Raw genomic sequence first — 21,203 nt, 5'->3', positions numbered from 1 at the left:
ATGATTAGCATCACACAGCCTTTTAAGCAGTTATTCACAACAACTGACCTCACTACAATAGCAACAGATAGTGGCTATGAAATTATTACAGTATGTACTGCAGTTAGTTTTATGCAATTATGACTTAATACTGCATCTTTATGTTTGTTTATATTTCTCTCCATTGTGAATGGCATCATGTATAATCTGTAAATGTTTGTGAGTGAATGTTTTAATTAATTTTAGCTTTTTATAATAGACATGTGTATATTTTATGGTAGTATATGTTAAAATAGACTATTATCTATATAAATTTTATGCACTTATGACAACCCTAACTTTTTCTTAATTTTTCGATTTTTCTAGGCTACATGGTTCATCTGTGAGTTCTTCCAAATTGTTACAAATCTCCAAAAAATTATCCAATATATTTATACAAAAAAATCCACGTGTAAGTAGATCTGTGCAGTTCAAACCTGTGTTGTTCAAGGGTCAACTGTGTCTCCTTTTTTCATGCTACCAGGGCTCATGGGCATTAACTGGAGTTATTTTTGTTTATTTTTTATTTTAGAGAGGAAGGGGTAAGGGCGGGGGGAGAGAGAGATAGAAATAGTTATTTGTTGTTCCATGGCTTCACTAGTTGCTTCTTGTATGTGCCCTGACTAGGAATCGAACTCACAACTTTGATGTATTGAGATGATGCTCTAACAAACTGAGCTATCCAGCCAAGGCAGGAGTTAACCGGATTTTTTTTTAAAAAAGGACTCATTGATTAGTATTACTGTGCCCTCCTTCTCCCGTTTTCTCACTTACTTTCCTAAAAACAGTTTGCTTTTATGCAAGGTTCCAAGAGGTCCTTCAGTTAAGAAACCTGCTTAAGAGGACACTCAAAATGGTGGCGGAGTAAGTAGATGCTACACTAACACGCCTCTAGGACGAAACTGGAATAACAACTAAAATACAGAAAAACCATGCATGCTGAATACTAGCTGGAGAGAACCCTGATAACCAAGGATGGAAAGAGGAGATCACATAGAGACTGGTGGAAAGTGTGGAGGCACAAATGTGCTGAAATTCTGGAGGGATATCTCAGCTGTGGGGACTTCCCACTGAGAACTCTGGGGTCTAAACCTCAAGGTGGGCTCCCCAGCCAAGAGCACCAGAACTGAGAAAGGTACCACATAACATCTGGTTGTGAAAAGCACAGGGTTGCTCTGTCTTCTCTGCACTGGGAGCAGCTCCCCTCATCCCCTGAAAATACATGCCTGCACCAAGTTTGTCTCCACCCCCTCCTTGGTCAGGAGCGCCTCTCAGCTGAGCAGGTCAATGTCTGCAGTGGTGCTGAAACGACCAGAGACACTGTGCCCTGACCTTGCTTATTTCTAGCCACAGCTTCCAAACCAGTGCCATTTCAAGGGACATCGACACAGCAGCCAAGTTCATTGGGGTTGGGGCTGCCACAGTAGGGGTGGCAGGCTCTGGGGCTGGAATTGGGGCTGTGTTTGGAAGCCTCATCATTGGTTATACCAGGAACCCTTCTCTGAAGCAACAGCTCTTCTCCTACGCCATTCTGGGCTTTGCCCTCTCAGAGGCCATGGGGCTCTTTTGCCTGGTGGTGGCCTTTCTCATCCTCTTCACCATGTGAAAGAACTGTCTCCACCTCCCATAGTTCTTTTTCCCGTGTCTTGTCTGCCCTGTATGTTCCTTTTCCTATACCTCCCTAGGCAGCCTGGGGAAAGTGGTTGGCTCAGGGTTTGACAAAAGGAAGACAAATAAATACTGTATTGATAAGATGAAAAAAAAAAAAAAAAGTAGCAGGGTTGCTGTCTGCCAGTCAGAGAGATAGCCTCTTAAAGGGCCAACACACAAAATTTCATGTGCAGCCACTCACCTTGGACTCCAGCAGAGGGAGAGAAGAATGGACTGGAGCTATGTGAACAGAAGCCAAGGATGGGGGTTCTGGGGTTAGGCATCAGGAGGCAGACACACTGATTTCCTGTGCTGAGTCATTCTCTCATGCTGCAGAGGACATCTTTCTCCAGTGGACCTTTGTTATCTAGGTGGTTTTTGACTGGGAGTAAGGCAGTTGCCCCACCCTATTGGAAACTCCTTGCCCCATCTGTGGAGTTTCTGAGGCTCATTATGAAACTAAGAATAACAATCAGCCTGCAGAAGGAAGCAATTACCCCACACTGTTGGAAAACCTCTCACCCCAACCAGTGGCCGATAGCCTGAGGCTAATCAAAACTGAATACAATCAGACTGCAGACAGAGGAGGATCTCTGGAGGATTTGAGTCTTTGCCTGATCTCCTTCTGGGCCCGGGGCTAGGAAAAGCAGACCATGGTGTACATCTTGGTCCTTTCCAAAGGCAGCCAGCCCCAGCAGAGGGAGCCACAGCTGTGGATTGCTGATAGCTCCAAACAGGATACCCAGGGCCAGTCAGAAACAGCGTCCGACACTGACCTGCACTGGAGATTGGGAGGCGTAGCAGATCTACCCAATACATCGTCAGAAACCCAAATAAGCAGCCAAAATGGGGAGACAAAAAACAAGCCCCAAACAAAAGAACAAGATAATTTTCCAGAACTAAATGAAATGGAGATAAAACATTTATCACACATAGTTCAAAAATAATAATGGCAAAGATGCTCAACAGCATAAGAAAAGATATAATAACTATGAAGAATGACACAGCAGTAATAAAGAATACAGTGGAAGGAATACACAGCAGATTAGGGGAAGCCAAGGATTGGATCAGTGAATTGGAAGACAGGGTAGAAAAAAATCGCTCAATCAGAGAACCAAAAAGGAAAAACAATAATAAAAAAAAAAGGACAGTTTAGGGGAGCTTGGGACAACATAAACTGTAACAATATTCACATAATAAGAGTACCGGAAGGGGAAGAAAGTGAGCAAGGGACAGAGAATGTGTTTGAAGAAATAATGGCAGAAAACTTCCCTAACCTGGTGAAGGAAATAGTCACATGAGTTTAGAAAGCACAGAGAGTCTCAAGCAAGAAGAACCCAATCAGGCCCAAGCCTAGACACATCATAATTAAAATGCCAAAAATTAAAGACAAAGAGAGAAAAGCAGCAAGAGAAAAGCAACTTGTTACCTACAAAGGAGCTCCCATAAGGCTGTCAGCTGATTTTTCATCAGAAACCCTACAGGCCAGAAGGGAATGGCAAGAAGTATTCAAGGTAATGAAAAGCAAGGATTTAAAAACCAAAATTATTGTATCCAGCAAGGTTATCATTCAAAATAAATAGTGAATAAAGAGCTTCCCAGACAAAAAAAAGGCTAAAGGAGTTTGTCGCCATCAAGCACTGCAAGAAATGCTAAAGGAACTGCTGTAATGAGAAGAAATATATATAGAGAGAAACAAATGGGACTACATAAAATTAAAAAGCTTCTGCACAGCAAAAGAAACCATTAACAAAATGAAAAGGGAGCACACTGTATAGAACAGTAATGGGCAACCTTTTGAGCTTGGTGTGTCAAACTTCGCCAAAAAACTGAGCATAACTCGGGTAGTGTGTCACTTTCAGGAAAAAACATTTTGCAAATGTTTCATCCTCAGGAGCAGCAAATGTTTCATCCTCAGCAGGCGGCCGCCTCAGCGGCCGCGTGTCATCAGAAATGGCTACGCATGTCAGTGCTGACACGCGTGTCATAGGTTCGCCATCACTGGTATAGAAGAACGTATTTGGCAATGATACATCTGATAAAGGGTTAGTATCTAAAATATATAAGGAACTCATATAACTTAAAAAAATGAAGACAAACAATCCAATTAAAAAATGGGCACAGGACCTAAATAGACACTTCTCCAAAGGGGACATACAGATGGCCAAGAAACATATGAAAGAATGCTCAAAGTCACTAATCAGTAGCAAAATTAAGATTAAAAAAGAGATGAAATAAAGGTTACTTATATATAAGGCTAGAAAATCTGCACAAAAACATACTTTAAAAAACTGAGGCTAAAGAGACTTCAGCGTTTCTGAAATATCATAAAGCACTTTACTGGTATATTACTTCTGATAATAAGCTATTTTTAAAAAGTCTTAATATTTAAAAATTTTTAAAATATTATGGATGTATATAAGTTCTGTAATTTTGCAAGCTAACTTAGTAATAGATTTCAACAGAAATAGAAGGCAAACTTCTTTTAAGTTATTATAGATTACTAGAGGTCCGGCCAGCTGATGGGGCCAGGATGGCCAGGGGGAGGAGACGTGGGTGGTTGGCTGGGCTGCTCTGCCCCTGATTGGGGTGGGGGGATGATGGGGACAGGGCCAGCTGGGGGGAGGGGCACGGGCCCCCTGGTGGAACTCCCTGTAGCAGGAAAGATTTGCATATTAGCCTTTTATTATATAAGGATTCTTTTCATTGCTTTATAATAATTACATATGCTTATATTTACACTTGGGAACAAGTTTTACCTACAACCTAGTGAAAGGTGTCTATAGACTTAAACAAATTGCTTTAATGTCCTGGTATGCTTTACTAAATTCTAAGTTTTATGGCAATAGTTATGATTTGGAGAGCAGTGTGGTAAGACTACCTTGGATTAGAAGGTAAAAGACCTGGTTTCTATTTGTAGCTCTGACATCTGGTAGGAGTGTGACCGTGGATAAATTACAAACTTTCTGAGTCTCAGTTTTTTTCATCACTAAAACAGGGATTACATCTGTCTTGCTGTCATAAGGATCCAGTGTCAATGTAACAACACAAGACTCAAATACTGGCTGTTTTTAGACAGCAGAGCTAGGTAGCTAGGAGCAGGACTTCTCCTAGGTAGCTAGGAGCAGGACTTATTCCCTTTTATATCCTAGAAGGTTTGTACACATGCAAGTATTATTTACCCCAAAATTAAATTTAAAAGGCTGGTGAGCCCGGCCGGTCTGACTCCATGGTTGAGTGTTGATCTATGACTGATCAGGGCCCATACCCAGGTTGTGGGCTCGATTCCCAGTGGGGGGCATGCAGGAGGCAGCCCATGGATCGATGATTCTCTCTCATCATTGATGTTTCTCTCTCCCTCCTCTCTCTGAAATCAATAAAAAACATATTAAAAATAAATAAAAAAAGACTGGTGAGTTTTAGGGTACATTCAGATATATAAAAATCTTCAGATTTCTAAACTCCCTTCAATGTCTTTTTTTCCCCTTAAATATATTTCTATTGATTTCAGAGAGGAAGGGAGAGGGAGAGATAGAAACATCAATGATGAGAGAGAACCACCGACTGGCTGCCTCCTGCACACCCCCTATGGGGGATTGAGCCCGCAACCCAGGCATGTGCCCCTGACCGGAATCGAACCTGGGACCCTTCAGTCCACGCCCTATCCACAGAGCCAAACCAGCCAGGGCCCTTCAATGTTATTTTTTCAATTATTATTATACTCTCTTTCACAGGATCAATGACTTTTATATAAAGTACATATTTTGTTGAAAAGGTATATTTAAAATCCCTTCCATAAGGCAATACTAATATGCCTCTTGGATAAACTGACTCTAACACTGTGATATTATTATTTATGTAGGTAATACCACCATCAGTCGAATGGTAATATATTCATGTTTTCTCTTCCTATTGCCCTTGAGACCAAAAATATTTGTGAGCCTAAGGGTACTATGAGTGGTCACAACAGAACAAAGCTAAATAACTTCACTGCAATAGAATCTGACCTTGGCATCATTTTCAATGAGTTCATTCAGCTACCCACTTCTGTGAGACATGCACTATTAATGATAAACACATCTATTTGGAAAATTTTGATAGCTACATCAGTGACAGACAACTACATTGATTTCTTTTTTAAAAGCCATGTGATCTTAAATAACCAGAAATCTTGCTAACATTTAAGTTACACACATTTCATTATTGTACTATCATCTTGTACATATTTGAATGTCTGTTTTCCTCAGGAAGACCATGAACTCACTGAAGACATTAAAATTTTCAGGCATTTGACTGAAACAAATGTAAAAACACACTAGCAAAAACAAGATTACATCATTTAATATTTGAAAAATTTTACAGGATAATGACTTAAACCGACTCCATTTTAAATAAAACCATCAAATACCCACCCAATACACATTAATAATAATTAGTTTTATACATCCATGAATATCTCCTATATACTTTAGCAGTTTGGTGGAGATAGTTATCATTTACATTTTGGGGATGAGAAACCTGACAATCTGGAGAAGTAAAGGAGCGTATTCAGGGTTTAATCAAAATTAAAGCCTAGGGCTGTTTGACTGTAAGGCACAAGCTCTTTTCATACATGTGAAATTTGTAAGGGAAATTTTTTTTTTTATCCTATGGATCAAATGGCTTGATTGCTAAGCAAAGCGAGATGACAGAAGTGTGGACAGCATTCACATTTTTAAAGTCAAATGGTATTATAGACATTATAGTTAGGGCATTTCATAGCTATAATTACTGTTCCAATTTCCAAATTCTTCTTATGCTGAGCTCTGAATAGTACTACACTGAAATCTCATCATGATTTATTCAGTATTGAGATGAACAATGTCAGACTTCGTCTTGACCCCTACTGTCTATCCAATGATGTTTACTCTGATAAAAAAATTTTTTTGTAAGTCAGTCTATCTAAAAAATTCAAATGAATTGTCTCAGGTACCTTTCACTTGGGAATTCAACAATAGGTTGGTTAATTTCACACAAATCCCAAGTTCTTTTTCAGACAATCACTCTTCCTCTTCATTCACATACCAAACCTCAGTATCTAGCAAGCCTATTTGGAGCCCCAGTACTCAACACAACCCTTCACACAATGCCACCACAGTAAGAACAATACCACGGTGTCTTAACTCTGTGTTTGCAACCTTACCAAATGGAACGAGATAGAAGAACAATAGGGAAATCTCTACAACAGAAAAACGTCTCACTTATGCCATCAACAATGTATAACTGAGGCTGTGTTGGGGAACACACACACACGCACACTTTGTGAAGGTTTTCATCAGAGACCGGTCTACTAACATGGAGAACGTGAAGACACAAGCAAAACTTAATGACCAAGACCTTAGCAAAGATTAAGAGGACCGAAGTATTCAACAATATGCTTTAGTTCTAGCTCCTCTTTTAGATCCAAATGCGCACTTCAGTGAACTTTAAGTGGGGTCTGAACAGGGAAACCCAACTTTCTTCTTCAGGGATATATGTGGAGTCCCCAAGACTAGGCGTTAATGTAGTCGCCATACCTTCAGGGGCCGAAAACTGTGATTAAAATTTCCCTCCTTCCTATCTCTATAAAAATGACAAGGTGAGGTGAGGGTGCGAAGGATGCCAAGATGAGAGGCTTGAGAAAGGTCTCGCCTTCCTCTTTTCTAGAGAAGATGCCCAAAGATGCCATTCTCCAGCCGGGCGCCACGGGCTGGACCCGTTCAGGGTCGCGGATGTGGTCGCACGTGAGAAGAGCCTGAAAGGTCGGAGCGGACCCCAGTCCCCAAGGCCAGGCAGCAACCACCCTTCCCCCACTCACCGCTCCGAGCGCAGTTTAATTGGGGCTGTCCGAGTAACAGCCGCCATCACCATCGCCATCAGTCTGGGTGCTCGCTGAGGTGGAGAAGGGAGGCCCAGCCACTCCTGCCCCTCATGTAGGTCTTCCAAGGCGGTTGCCTTCCTGCAAGCTCCCACCTCTCGGCGCCCGGTTCCCGTCTCTTACGTCGCGGTCACCGCCTCCGCCTGCTCCCCAGATGCTACCCCCACTTCCGTGTTGGGCTCCCTCCCTTTCTTCCTCACGCCCCCGGCAGCCGGCTTTTTCCTAGCAGTGACGTCACCAGCCCGCGACCTTGAGTCGGGATTAGCGCCGGGCGTGGGCGGGCCGGCGCAGGCGCAGTGTGGCGAGCGCGCCTGAGCGCGGGAAGCGTCCGGGCGCCGGTGGTTGCCTCTCATTTCTGCAGTCCCTGGGGCTCAGGCACCTTGGTGAGTCCTTCCTCCCGCTAGTCGCGCCAGAGAGAAGGGTGTCCCCTTCCAGGATTACTGTCTGACAGACCCTCCCTTTTTTTATTTTATTTTTTCTGTTTGTGCCACTCGGGTGGGGGAAAAGGGGCTGCCGAGAGCGTGCCCGTGGGGAGGCTAACCCCCTTCTTCCCCAGCTCCCCGCTCTTTCTTCTTTAAAATAATCACTAGGTTTTATAAAACATTTCCAGGGAAGTGAAGGAAAAGATGCCCGCCACACAGAAGCCGATGAGATACGGACATACAGAGGGACACACAGATGTCTGTTTTGACGACTCTGGGAGGTAAAGTACTTTGAGAAGCAAAAATCCGTTTCAGGTGTAAATATTAGAACATTTATCCTTATATGTCATATAAGCAGTCAGCCTAACATGACTCGTATAAATATAGAGAAATAAGGTTGAAATATAGAATGGCACACATTTTCCTTAGATTTATTCTTCTATACGGACTGTCTTGGTAGTTTAAGGATATAACAAAAAGTTAATGAGTGTAAAATCTTGCTTCTAGGGGAATTGGAAAGATGTGGGCTTTCCTCTGTATTTTACCTTTGTTCAATTCCTCACAGCATCTCACATCACTGGTCATTTTGTCAGATTGGTAGGTGCCTAGTTGTCAAATTCAGTGGCCCTTTCTTTTTTGTATTTTATCCTCCCTTGGCTTTGGTGATGCTATTTCCTTTTTTGTTGTTTTAAACTTTTCTGATGGCTTTTCCCCCCTCTAATTTATTTCCTCTGCTTAGTCCCTATGGTGATATTTCCCCAGGGTTATTCTGGTCCCACCCCCACCTTCTTGTTTTAAAGCTTCACCCAAGGATATGTTTTCATTGATTTTTAAAGAGAGAGGAAGGGAGGGAGGGACTGAGGGAGGGAAGAAGAGAGTTACGGGGAAGCGGGGTGGGGTGGGACTCGAACCCACAACCTAGGTATGTGCTCTGACCGGAAATCTAACCTGCAACCTTTTGGTGTAAGGAGGACCCCCTCAACAAACTGAGCCACCTGTCCAGGGCTATTGTCCCTTTTATCTTTCTAAATCCCATTCCTATGCAGCACTGTCTAATTCTGTGGCTTCCTCTGTCACGTCTATGCTGATATTTTTCATTGAAAAAATGTTTACATGGCTATTCCACTGAGAGCTAGAGATACAATAATGTTAACAAAGCACATTCTTTTCCTTCATTGACTTTAAGGTCTTTTCAGATTGACACCGAGCACAAATTAATCACATAAAATAAATGTACATTGAGAATTACACTTACAAGTATTAAATGGTATGTGCAATGATAAGCCTAAAAGAAGGGGAGTTGATCTAGTTTGAAGAGGCAGGGAAGGCTTCTCTGAGGAAGTATTTCTTTTTATTTATTTAAATTGATATTTGAGGGAGAGATAGGGAGAAACGTTGATTTGTTGTTACACTTAACGAATTCCTTGGTTGATAATTACTAGTATATGTGCCCTGACGGGGGATTGAAACTGCAACCTTGGTCTATCAGGGTGATGCTCTAACATGAGGAAGTGTTTTTTGAGATGAGATCTGAAGACTGAGTAGTAATTAAGAAGTATAAAGAGATAGGTGGTGGCAGTGGGGTGGTGGTGTTGGCCAAGGAAGAGGGAACACCATGTGTAAAGGCCCCGTGGGAATAGGGACTGTGGTATGCTCAAAGAACTGAAGGAAAGCTAGTGATGCTAAAATGTGGATAGTGTTGCAGAGATTGACATGAGATGAATTTGTGAAGGTAGGCATCCTATCCAATGCCTTTTGGGCTTTATTAAGGAATCTTGACTTCATATGGTAGGAAGGTACTGAAGATTTGAAGCAGAGAGGAGATATGATCAGACTCTTGGTTTTTTTTTTTGTTGTTGTTAATCCTCAGCAGAGGATATTTTTTCCATTGATTTTTAGAGAGTGGAACAGTGGGGGAGGGACAGAGAGAAACATCAATGTCAGAGGAACACATCGATTGGTTGCCTCCCTCATGAGTCCTGTCCAGGGCCAGGGATCAAGCCTGCAACCAAGGTACAGGCCTTTGACCGGAATTGAATCTGGGACCCTTCAGTCTGTGGGTTGACGCTTTATCCACTGAGCCAAACCGGCTAGGGCCAGACTCTTGTTTTTGAGAGGATTCATGGAAGAAAAGCAGTAGGAGTGGATGCAGAGAGACTATTGGAAGGTATCTGTCTTAGTCTGGTTCATGTAATGGAAGCTCAGACTAGAGTAGACATGGGTATATAGAAAACAGGATACATTCAGGAACTCTTTAAAAAAGGAAATCAGCCCTAGCTGGTTTGGCTCTGTGGATAGAGCGCGTTGGCCTGGGGACTGAAGAGTCCTGGGTTCAATTCCGGTCAAGGGCACGTGCCTGGGTTGTGGACTCAATCTCCAGTAAGGAGCGTGCAGGAGGCAGCTGATTGATGATTCTCTCTCATCATTGATGTTTCTATCTCTCCCTCTCTCTTCCTCTCTGAAATCAATAAAAATATATTTTTTAAAAAGGTGAAATCAACAGGATGGATTGGATATTAAGGATAAAGAAAAGGGAGGTGTCTAGGATAACATCTGCGATTCTAGATGGGGAAGTAATGGTGCTATTCACAGATGTTTAAAAAGCTTGGAGAGGAGCATATTTCAGAGGTAGAATGGGGGTGGAGATTAAGTTTGCTTTTGGATATGATTTAGTGTAGAATGTCTTTGAGATATTCAATGAGAGCAGTAGACAGCTGAGTAAATGTGTCTAAAGCTCAGAGAAGAAATGTGAACTAGAGATAGAAATCTACATCTTTAGCTGATGCCTTCTGGAATTCAGGATTGAGGTCTTGACTGGAAATCTAAATGTGGGAGTTGTCAATATAGAGATGGTATTTAATGCTATGAACTTGGATGACATCACCTAGGGAAGGAATTAATGTAATTAAGAAAAAAGATTCAAGGGCTAAGCCCTGGAACAATTAAAAATATTTAGAGATCAAGAAGGGCTGGCAAGGAAAATAGAAAACCAAGATATAAGAATGATGTCTAGAAGTCAAATAAAGTAAGCATTTTGAGGAGGAAATAATAAACTATGTTAAATATTGCTGGTGGGTCAAATTCAGGACTAAGAATTCACCATTAGCTTTAGTGACGTGGAGGACATGGATGATCTTGAGCTTTTCTATGGAATGGTAAGAATGAAAACCTTGCCCTGGCCAGGTAGCTCAGTTGGTTAGAGTGTCATCCTGATACTCCAAGATTGTGGGTTTGATCTCCGCTTAGGGCACATACAGGAAGCAACTAATGAATGCATAAATAAGTGAAACAAAAAATTGATGTCTCTTTCTCTCTCCCCTCTCTCCTTACCTCCTTTCTTCTTCCTCTCTCTCAAATCAATAAAAAAGAAAAGAAAAGAAAACCTTGTTGCAGTAGAATCAAGAGAATGGATAGGGAGGATTTGGAGTTAGTGAGTGTGGCATTCAAAGAATGAGGGTAATTGGGTAGGAAGGTGGGGTCAGGAAAGATTTTTGTTTTGTTATAAGGTGAGAAAGATTACAGCATATATAGAGTGGAGATGATCCAATAGAGAGGGATAACTTGATTTCATAGCAGAAAGGGGAAGAATTGCTGGAGTGATGTCTTGATTAGGTGTGAGGCTATTCTATCAGGTAGTTAGAGGGAGAGATTGGCCAAATGTAGGAGGAGCATGGTCAAATTCATATGTGGAGGGAAGGGGCTTCTATAAGGGAGGGGGAGAACATGTGGACAATTTCTATAGATTGCTTCTGTTTTCTCAGTGAATAGGACATGAAGTCATCAGTTGAAAGTAGGGAGGAGGTGGAGGTTTGAAACAAGGAAATAGATATGAAAGAGATAGTTAGAAGAGATGGAAAATTGAATGAACCAGGGAATATAGTTGGATTGCTGTGCAGCACTAAAGGCCTACTTCAGGTTAATGATCATAAATTTAAATCGAGACATATAACTCGGTTGTTGTTTTTTTTCAGCCTTATTTAGTTCTGCAAGTGCAAATTTTTTTTAATAGGCAGAGGATTGGATATAACCAAGGTTGGGATTTTGCCTGGAAAGTATGACAAAGTCAAAGAGGGCCAAGGGGTTTGAGGGTGATGCAGAGGAGTGATTTTAGTAACAGACTATGGAATCTAAGCCAGTTTAGGAGGGATGTGAGAACTTGAAAGGAAAGACAGTGAAAAGGTAGTTTCATTAGATTGTAGATCCTAATTAGAATTTAAAAAATTGTTGGAGTTAGGATGTTAAGGGTGCCAGGTGAAAAGATAAGTGATGAGGATGATTGAAGTTGAGATTGTGGAGCAGTTGCTATATTGGTAAAGGCAAAATCTAGTCTATCACTATGGGAGTCAGATGGGGCAGAGGGCAAGATCGAGTATCAGAAAGTTTCACGTATATGGGTGTTGAAAACACTAAGAATAATGATAGGAATAGTGTTAGAAAATAACAATGAGCCTTGTGCTACAAATTCTTAGGGAACTAGGGGGATTTCTCTTTAAGAATCTATAGGGGGACTGATGGCAGTTTCACACTTAAAAAAAAATTTTTTTTTAAAGAGAGCGTGTGGCAATAGAATGGAGATTAAGTTTGCTTTTGGATATGATTTAGTGTAGAATGTCTGAAATGCATGAAATGCATGGAAGGCCTACCTCTAGGCCCCAGAGGGATGTAGAAAAGAAATCAGCCACCACTTAAGAGGGCTTAAGAGGAAGCAGTGTCCTTAGAGGAATGTTCAGAAAAAGAGCTAATGACATAGAAATTTTGCTGGTGCCTGACCATGAATCTCATGAGGCCCAATGGAAAGGTTAGGGAGGGGTGGTCTGTTAGGGAACAACATTGCTCTGTGAGGATAGAGACTCCAGATAGTGAGAAATGCCTTTGAAATCATTGCCTTTTTGTAGTTAAACATGTGCTAAGGAAGATAAAGGCATTAATAGAATTTGTCCTGGTTCTCAGAAACTTACAGGGGATTTATTTCTTAATTTATCATCTAAACTAGGACACCTTTGAGAATGAGGATAAGGATTTCAAGAGAATTGCAATTAAAATAGTAATATTTTGAATTATTTATTGATTAGCAAATTATTCTGTTTTGGTTTATAGCATTTCTATTCAAAAACTATTTCAAAACAAATTTTCCTAAAAAAACATTTGTGACACATTTGTGACATTTAACATTAAAAAAGTCTTTTTACATTGATAATCTAACATTAAACATATAATCTAGCCCAGCCAGCATGGCTCAGTGGTTGAGAATCAACCTATGAACCAGGAGGTCATGGTTCGATTCCCGGTCAGGGCATATACCCAGGTTGTGGGCTTGATCCCCAGTGTGGGGCATGCAAGAGGCAGCTACTCAATGATTCTCTCTCATCATTGATGTTTCTCTCTCTCTCTTCCTCTCCATTCCTCTCTGAAATCAATAAAGATATATTTTTAAAAAATTATCTAAAAATTTGACAAGTATGGCTTCTGTTTTGAGAGCTTGTTTGGAGGTTCTAGCAGGGGAGCGCAGCTACTCGTATACCCTTGACCGAAGACCGGTCCTCTCCTCTGGGGGGAAGGTCGTCCTCTTCGACCGAGCGCGCAGCTTCGGGAGGGACGCACATGGATCGGTGAGGGAGGAGGGGGACACCCGCCTAGCCAGCCAGATCAGCCGAATCAACCCTGGCGATCAATGGGGTGACAGATGTCGCAGCCAGATCGCCCTCACATCCTGGCTTCTGTTTTGATTGGTATATTATCACAGCTTAATTGGGCATAATTATGAATTATAATTCAAGTTCCAAGTACATTTGTGTTTTATAGATTAGTAAGAACATTGTTTTTACAGTATTGTGCTCTGTGAGAATGTATATTGTTACTATAAAAAGTAAGAGTTTTATCTTTAGCATTGAACTTTTCAAATGAAGTTTGATAGAATTCCTAATAATGTCAGGTGTTTCACTTTCAACGTAATGAACTTATAGAAGCTGTATTTTGTTTCCGTAAACTGAAGGGAAAACTAAACCATTATTGGAATTAATCTGACTCACTTTCTGTTTCAAAACTCTGATGACATTGATGTAAAACCAGTATCATTTAACTGTTTGAAAAGCTCTTTTACTAATGGAAACAATACATTAACAGCTATCATTTCACTTTTCATACTTGCACTAGAAAACTTAGAATGAAAAATGAACAAAATTGATTTAGAACAACGTGTTTTATGTGTGTGTGTGTGTGTGTGTGTGTGTGTGTGTTTTTAAATCCTCACTGGCAGATATTTTTTCACTGATTTTCAGACAGAGTGGAAGGGGGGCGGGGGAGAGAAATATCAAGGTGAGAGAGAGACATCGATTAGTTGCCTCCCGCACTTGTTCCTATTGGGGCTAGGGATTGGACCTGCAACTGAGGTATGAGCCCTTGACCAGGAATAGAACCTGTGACCCTTCAGTCCACGGGCCAACACTAACCAAACCAGCTGGGGCTGGTCATTTGTCTTAATGCTGCATTGTCCAGTACAGTAGTTACTAGCTACTTGTAGCTATTTAGATTTAAATTAATTAAAAGTAACTAAATTAAAAATTCAGTTCCTAAGTTCCACTTCAATTGCTCAGTAGCCAGATGTAGACCCATTTCCATCATCAGAAAGTTCTGTTGAACAGCATAGTCATGATTGACAAGACCATGACTTGTCCATCATGATCAAACTCACTGGCAACTACAGAACATGGTTTTCAGGCAGTCTGTGGACTTACGAAGTAGATGCTGATGCTTCTTCAGGAGTTGTTTATCTTCTGACTTTCCTGTGGTTGGTGTTGTCACTATAGGCCCCATGGTAAATGTCAACTAAGATTTTGTTCAAGTTACCCTTTTATTGTCAAATGCTTGAGGAACAGACAAATTTAATATTTAATTTTTTATTAAACATGTACTTGGAGTATTTTTCTCCAGTTCATTGCTACTGAAGTTTTTTTTGTTTTTGCAAAATTTAAAAAGTATAGCCAATAATAAAATTAGTATTTTTATTTCTACAGTAAATGACAAAAATACTGTAGGAAGAATGTTTAAACTACTCTAAAAGCTCTTCAAAAGACTACTTAACTGTTTCCTGCATATATTTCTTGTTAATTCCACTGTACTTTACAATTATTTCCCACTGGCCCCACCAACTGGCATCTGCAACATTGTATATCTCCTGTGGCTGGTAGACCAAATAGTTGGTAGGGACAGCAATATGAAATATTTCTCCCATCACCACTGGATACTGAAAAAAATCACTTTCCCTAAGGACTAATATTTGGCCTTACTTTGGTTTTTATCAGTTAATACTTGTTATCCTTGAAAGGAGGTGTTAACTTGCATCAAGAAAGGAAAGGAAAGGGGGAGATGAGTTATCTTCAGTTGTCTTTCAGATTTACCTATGTGTTAAAGTAAGAACTCTATTCATTGTATTTGTTACATTACTAAACAGGATCATGACAAAAGCTGGAAGTGCAAAGAAGAGATCTGTCAAACTCACCCCAATCAATTTTGATGCAACTACTACTAATCAAAGATAAATGCTAAACGAGCTGGATGCATAAAACAGGAATATCCTGGGGAAACTGATACTTATGGTCCTCTTATTTCCTATAGAAGGGAGTCCAAGCTTCTCACTCTGGCATTAAGGTTATCCTAAATAGAATGATCCCAATCTACATTTTCTGTCTGTGTCCTGGACTGTCTGCTCTAGGGAAACTCCCACAAGCTTTACTCACTTCATATTTTGGTTCATGTGTTTTGTCTGTTTGAAACTGCTCTTTTTACCAATGTCAGCGTATCCTACTTGTCCTTTGACTTACCAGTGTAAATACCACCCTTCTGATTTTCCAAGTGGAAATTAATCTTTTTCTTCTGAACATCCACAGTTCTTTTTATGGCTCCTCTTTGCCATTTTTCATGTTATTTTTATATTTCATTGGCTTTTGTATGTGTAGATAGGACACGTACTGGATGAATAAAAGCACTTGCAAGACAATACGTAAAACTAGAGGCCAGGTGCATGAAATTCATGCACTTGTGGGGGCGGTGTCCTCAGCCTGGCTGCGCCCTCTTGCAGTATGGGAGCCCTCGAGGGATGTCCAACTACCACAGAGGTGGGAGAAGCTCCCGCCACCACTGCTGCACTCGCCAGCCATGTGCCCGGCTTCTGGCGCACTGAACACCAGGAGGCAGCTCCTGCGTTGAGCATCTTCCCCCTGGTGGTCAGTGCGCGTCATAGCAACCAGTCGTTCTGCTGTTTGGTCGATTTGCATATTAGTCTTTTATTATATAGGATAAGATTTGAGAGCTGTAGGTAGTCATTTGCATAATCAGTTTTGGATAATTGAACTCTTGCATCCATTTATTTATTCATTCCACAAACATTTATCAAAGTTCCTATATAATAGACTGCTTTGTGCTAAAGACACAATGATTAGCACGGGAGACCTGGTCTCTGCTGTTACAGAGATCATATACCATCTTTCTTATATTATTACAAATAAAGACTTATGCCAAGGAGGAGCTAAAGAGAACATTAAACTCACCTTTTACTTTACAGCATAGGAGGTTAGCAGTCTTTGTTATTGAGGCTTATGAATGTAAAATGAGAAAACCTATTATCTAATATCTTGATTTTATTTTTAAAAAAAAAACCACCTAAGTAGCATTCTAAAAAAAACGGCCTGAAAACAGGGTGACTTTTTTTAATGAGTGTGTTTCCTTCACAGTTGTATTGTGACTTGTGGAAGTGATGGTGATGTGAGGATTTGGGAAGACTTGGATGATGATGATCCTAAGTCCATTAATGTTGGAGAAAAGGCATATTCATGTGCTTTGAAGGTATTAAAAACAATTACAGCAACTGATGTAAAATTGTACTGCCATGTGCCCTGACCAGGAATTGATCCTTGACTTAACACCCTATTTCCAAATAAGGTCATTCACAGGTATCTAGGCTTAGGACTTAGGCATGTGTTTTGGGGGCCATTATTCAGCCCACTATAAGTACTATAGTCAGTGCTGAAATGTTTTATTTAGCTTTAGGAATGGAGTTTATGGGACTTCTTCATTGAGATAACAGTAGCAAATAGCCATGCAAAGTTAATAATTTTATAGTGTATTTCATTTAAGACATAATTTCTTATAAACACACTTTTATTTTGATTCAGTAATATAGGAAAGTACAGTTAGATGCTTTATTTGAGAACAGATTGGAGAAAATATCATCCTCCAAAATAGTGAAACTGGATGAATCAACATGTTTTTGGATAGCAGTACTTAACTCTTGCATAGTATTTTAAAGTGTAAGAGCCTTTTAACAAAAATATGGAGATGTATGTGGAATTATCTCCATTTTATTCTTGGAAAAACCAAAGCTCAGAGTAAGGTAAAATGACATAGTAAGGAACACAATGGGCTAAAGCTCAGGTCATCCTCTGCTGGGTTCCATTCCTCCCAACTCACCTGGGAGAAGAGTGGTCTGAGCAGATCCTGACCAGAGCCCTGATCTTTTGGACCAATTTTCTTTTTCAAACTTTCACTAATTGACAAAGTACTGAAAGTGATTTGATTTCCCAGTAGACTTGTTAGAAAATGACTTCAATTCTATATTCAGGTCTTTCAGGTACATGAGTACAGTTATATACTTTAATATTAATAGAGGGCTAGTTAACATGTTGTTAAAGAGTTACCAATATTCTTCATTACTGCTAAGGGTACTTAATCAGTACTTTACTAAGAAATCTGTCTGCAAGAAAAGCACAGCCAGGTTGATGTGCACACGTGAATAGTTGGTGTATCTGTCGTTTTGCCAAAGAACACTTAGCATCATCAGTGTTATCTTGAATTGGTTATAGTTTTTTTTGTTGATTCTCTTCTTGTTTTCACATTTAGATTATTGTCAGCTTTGCTTTAACCTTATGAATTTATTGTGGATTGTTTAATTACTTGCAATAGTTATAATGTAGGCATAAATAGTACTTTTCACTAGTCTTCCAGTAATTGAACTTGATAAATGTATAATTACAGTTCAAATTTGAAACATCTGTACTGTTATTCAATGTATGCATTCTCCCAAATTTTGCGTTTTGGTAACATGTCATTGTTATCATCAAGTTCAATTTCCACTGGAGTGGAAGCAGGTGCTATAGGTAGGCTAAGGGTCCTAAATATGCAAATGTGGCTGAGATGTATTGCTATATGATAGAGTATATTTATTAACAAACTTGAGTAGTTTGTTTCTCTTAGTGGTTATCATTTAGTGGTTATCATTTAATAAATTGACCATATAATTAATCAAAACTTCTATTGGGTTGGTAGGCTATGATTTAGTATGTTGGGACTTAATCTCTCTTTTTGAAAAGTAATCAAACTATAGTACTGGGGCAGATCCTTAACCTTTTATGACTCTTAGCTAAAAACTCTGCAAAACAGTGGTATCTGTTGATCATTTAGGAGCCTGAAATTTTGTGTGTACTTAGTTGTTTTCTTTTTTGTTAATCCTCACCTGAGGATATTTTTCCACTGATTTTTAGAGAGAGTGGAAGGGAAGGGGAGAGACAGAGAGAGAAAAACATCAATGTGAGAGAGACACATCGATTAGTTGCCTCCCGCACACGCTCAGCAGGGATTGAGCCTGCAACTGAGGTACGTTCCCTTGACTGGAATCGAACCCATGACCCTTCGGTGCATAGGCTGACACTCTAACCATTGGGCACACCGACCAGGGCTAAAATATGTTTTTATTGCTTTTAGAGAAGGTAAGGAAGAGAGAAAAAGGGGGGGGGGGGGGAGAGAGAGAGAGAGAAAGAGAAACTTCAATATGAGAGAGAAATACCGGTTGGCTGCCTCCTGCGCTAGCTGCAACCTGGGATTGAACCCACAACCTGGGTATGTGCCCTGACCAGGAATTGAACTGGTGACCTTTCAGTACACAGGATGATGCTCAACCAACTGAGCCACATCAGCTAGGACTATTCAGTGTTTTTGAGGTGCTGTGGATTCTGCATTTAGATTTTATCCTATTCCAGAAAGACATGTAATGTAAGTATTTTAATGTGGAAACTATAGTGTGACCCTTGTGGCTATATCTTCTAATATGCTCATCCCTCACTCAGACTAGCTGTGTTTTCTATGTCTTTTTTTAAAATGACACTCGGAAATCCATAAAAATACTAATTAAATATTTTTCTTACCCAGAAGTAAAAGAAAAATCAGAGGCTAAATGTTTGGCTCGTGAAGTTTTCTAAAGGTAGCAAATAAGTTTTTCTTGCTAATATACATTTCAGGAAAATTGTACATTGATAATTTTTTTTGACATGTGCTATATTTATAAGGTTGTTTTGTTTTGTTTTGTTGGTTGTTCTTGTTTTTAAGGATTTTTAACTATGGGGAGATTCCCAATCAATTTGGATTTGTCTTGCCAATATTTCTTTTATTTTTCTTTTAGAGTGGAAAATTGGTCACTGCAGTATCTAACAATACTATTCAAGTCCATACGTTTCCTGAAGGAGTTCCAGATGGTATATTGACTCGCTTCACCACAAATGCAAATCATGTGGTCTTTAATAGTGATGGTACAAAAATCGCCGCTGGATCTGGGTAAGGCTCTTTGATATCAGAAAAGGGAATAATTCTGTTAGAACAGAATGGCCTCATTCATTGCTTTCAGATTAACATTTTCATGACTCTTTGTTCACTTAATTTTTGTATTAAAGTCTTTAACTAGTAAAGGTTTTTGAGGGCAAACTTGTGCTTGTGAATTGTGATATGTATATTGCTTTGCAGACAGTCTACTTAGTAAATGATGAAAAAGATTGGTAAAAGATGATAATTGATAGAAAATTTTAAAAATTATTTCAGGTAGAACTGGGCCTGTACAGTCAGGATTTTTGTGGTTTTTCTTGAGGTTTATCTGTCATAGGAAAAATATGTAATTGGTAAGTTGCCAAGGTGGAGTGAAAGGTACAGGTCTTTTAAAAATGGTTGTGACAGTAATTATATTAGCAAATAATAGAAGTCGAAAATGTAATTATGGAAACCACTTATGAAGTATTTGTATTTTAACATAATGGGAAATCTGGACTTGTGTTTTTAGCATCTTTATAGAGCAAAACTAAAATGCCAGTCATTAAATCTGGCTGTCAGACTTCACAAGTTGCTTTAAAGAATTATGAAGTTTCTTGTGATTTTGAAATAGCTTTTAGGAGACTCCTTTTTAAAAAAATATATTTTTATTGATTTCAGAGAGGCATGGAAAGGGAGAGAGAGAGATAGAAATATCAATGATGAGAGAGAATCATTGATCGGCTGCCTCTTGCATGTCCCCTACTGGGGATCAAACCCGCAACCCAGGCATGTGCCCTTGCCCAGAATCGAACCCGGGACCTTTCAGTCCGCAGGCCGACGCTCTATCCACTGAGCCAAACCGGCTAGGGCTTAGGAGAGTCTTTTGTATTGGCATTTATTCATGTACATTACTCTTATTGTTCATAGTGACTTTCTAGTCAAAGTTGTAGATGTGATGGATTGCAGCCAACAGAAAACATTTCGAGGACATGAAGCCCCTGTTTTAAGTCTTTCCTTTGATCCTAAGGACATCTTTCTGGTAATAATTTTCCTCCTCTCTTTTTGCATTTTTCTTTATTATGTTTAAAATTGTAAGAGAATTAGAAAATTTCATCCAATTGATAAAAGCCATTTTGATATATTAATCGAACCAGTTTCCATATAGTATATGGCTGTAACTGCAGAGAAATCTATTGTTTTATTCCTGCAGGCATCAGCTAGTTGTGATGGATCTGTCAGAGTGTGGCAAATTTCAGATCAGGTAAACTCATCAATTTGAATTTAAAACTTTTGCCTATTTCTCTAATATATTGAGTATTATATATTACTAGAGGCTTGGTGCACGAAATCCGTGCACTTGGGGGTAGTCCCTCAGCCTGTCCTGCGCCCTCTCACAGTCCGGGAGCCCTGGGGGGATGTCCTATTGATGGCTTAGTGGGCCTAAGCTGTCAGTCGGACAACTTTAGCATTGCCACGGAGGCGGGAGAGGCTCCCACCACTGCCCCTGTGCTTGCCAGCTGTGAGCCTGGCTTCTAGCTGAGCGGCGCTCCCCCTGTGGGGGCACACTGACCACCAGGGGCAGCTCCTGCATTGAGTGTCTGCCCCCTGGTGGTCAGTGCGCATCGTAGTGACCGGTCATTCCACCATCC

The 21,203-nt window shown here is 40.1% G+C and overlaps 2 protein-coding genes and 1 pseudogene across 3 annotated transcripts in view; 2 read left to right on the top strand and 1 right to left on the bottom strand.

Moving 5' to 3' along the window:
* SOCS4 (suppressor of cytokine signaling 4) overlaps nucleotides 1-7,775 on the bottom strand; it is a 29,759-nt gene extending 21,984 nt beyond the window's left edge. The window contains exon 1 of the mRNA XM_079767884.1: nucleotides 7,505-7,775. The gene's annotated coding sequence lies outside the window, so the exon portion shown is untranslated. The remainder of the gene's footprint in view (nucleotides 1-7,504) is intronic.
* LOC307098293 (ATP synthase F(0) complex subunit C2, mitochondrial-like) lies at nucleotides 872-5,144 on the top strand (annotated as a pseudogene). Its single transcript has 2 exons — nucleotides 872-882; nucleotides 1,182-5,144. The product of its transcript is annotated as an ATP synthase F(0) complex subunit C2, mitochondrial-like (transcript).
* Nucleotides 7,776-7,832: 57 nt separating the features above from the next.
* Nucleotides 7,833-21,203, top strand: part of WDHD1 (WD repeat and HMG-box DNA binding protein 1) — a 58,281-nt gene continuing 44,910 nt past the window's right edge. Inside the window, exons 1-6 of the mRNA XM_079768941.1 lie at nucleotides 7,833-7,947; nucleotides 8,175-8,267; nucleotides 16,716-16,827; nucleotides 19,436-19,587; nucleotides 20,482-20,593; nucleotides 20,765-20,815. Of these exons, the coding sequence (XP_079625067.1) occupies nucleotides 8,191-8,267; nucleotides 16,716-16,827; nucleotides 19,436-19,587; nucleotides 20,482-20,593; nucleotides 20,765-20,815 (504 nt within the window). The 5' untranslated portion in view covers nucleotides 7,833-7,947; nucleotides 8,175-8,190. The remainder of the gene's footprint in view (nucleotides 7,948-8,174; nucleotides 8,268-16,715; nucleotides 16,828-19,435; nucleotides 19,588-20,481; nucleotides 20,594-20,764; nucleotides 20,816-21,203) is intronic.

The sequence above is a fragment of the Cnephaeus nilssonii genome (assembly GCF_951640355.1).
Source record: "Cnephaeus nilssonii genome assembly, chromosome: 4".
Taxonomy (NCBI): Eukaryota; Metazoa; Chordata; class Mammalia; order Chiroptera; family Vespertilionidae; genus Cnephaeus; species Cnephaeus nilssonii.
Note: the sequence above shows the minus strand (reverse complement) of the source record. Positions and strands in the feature narration are given on the sequence as shown.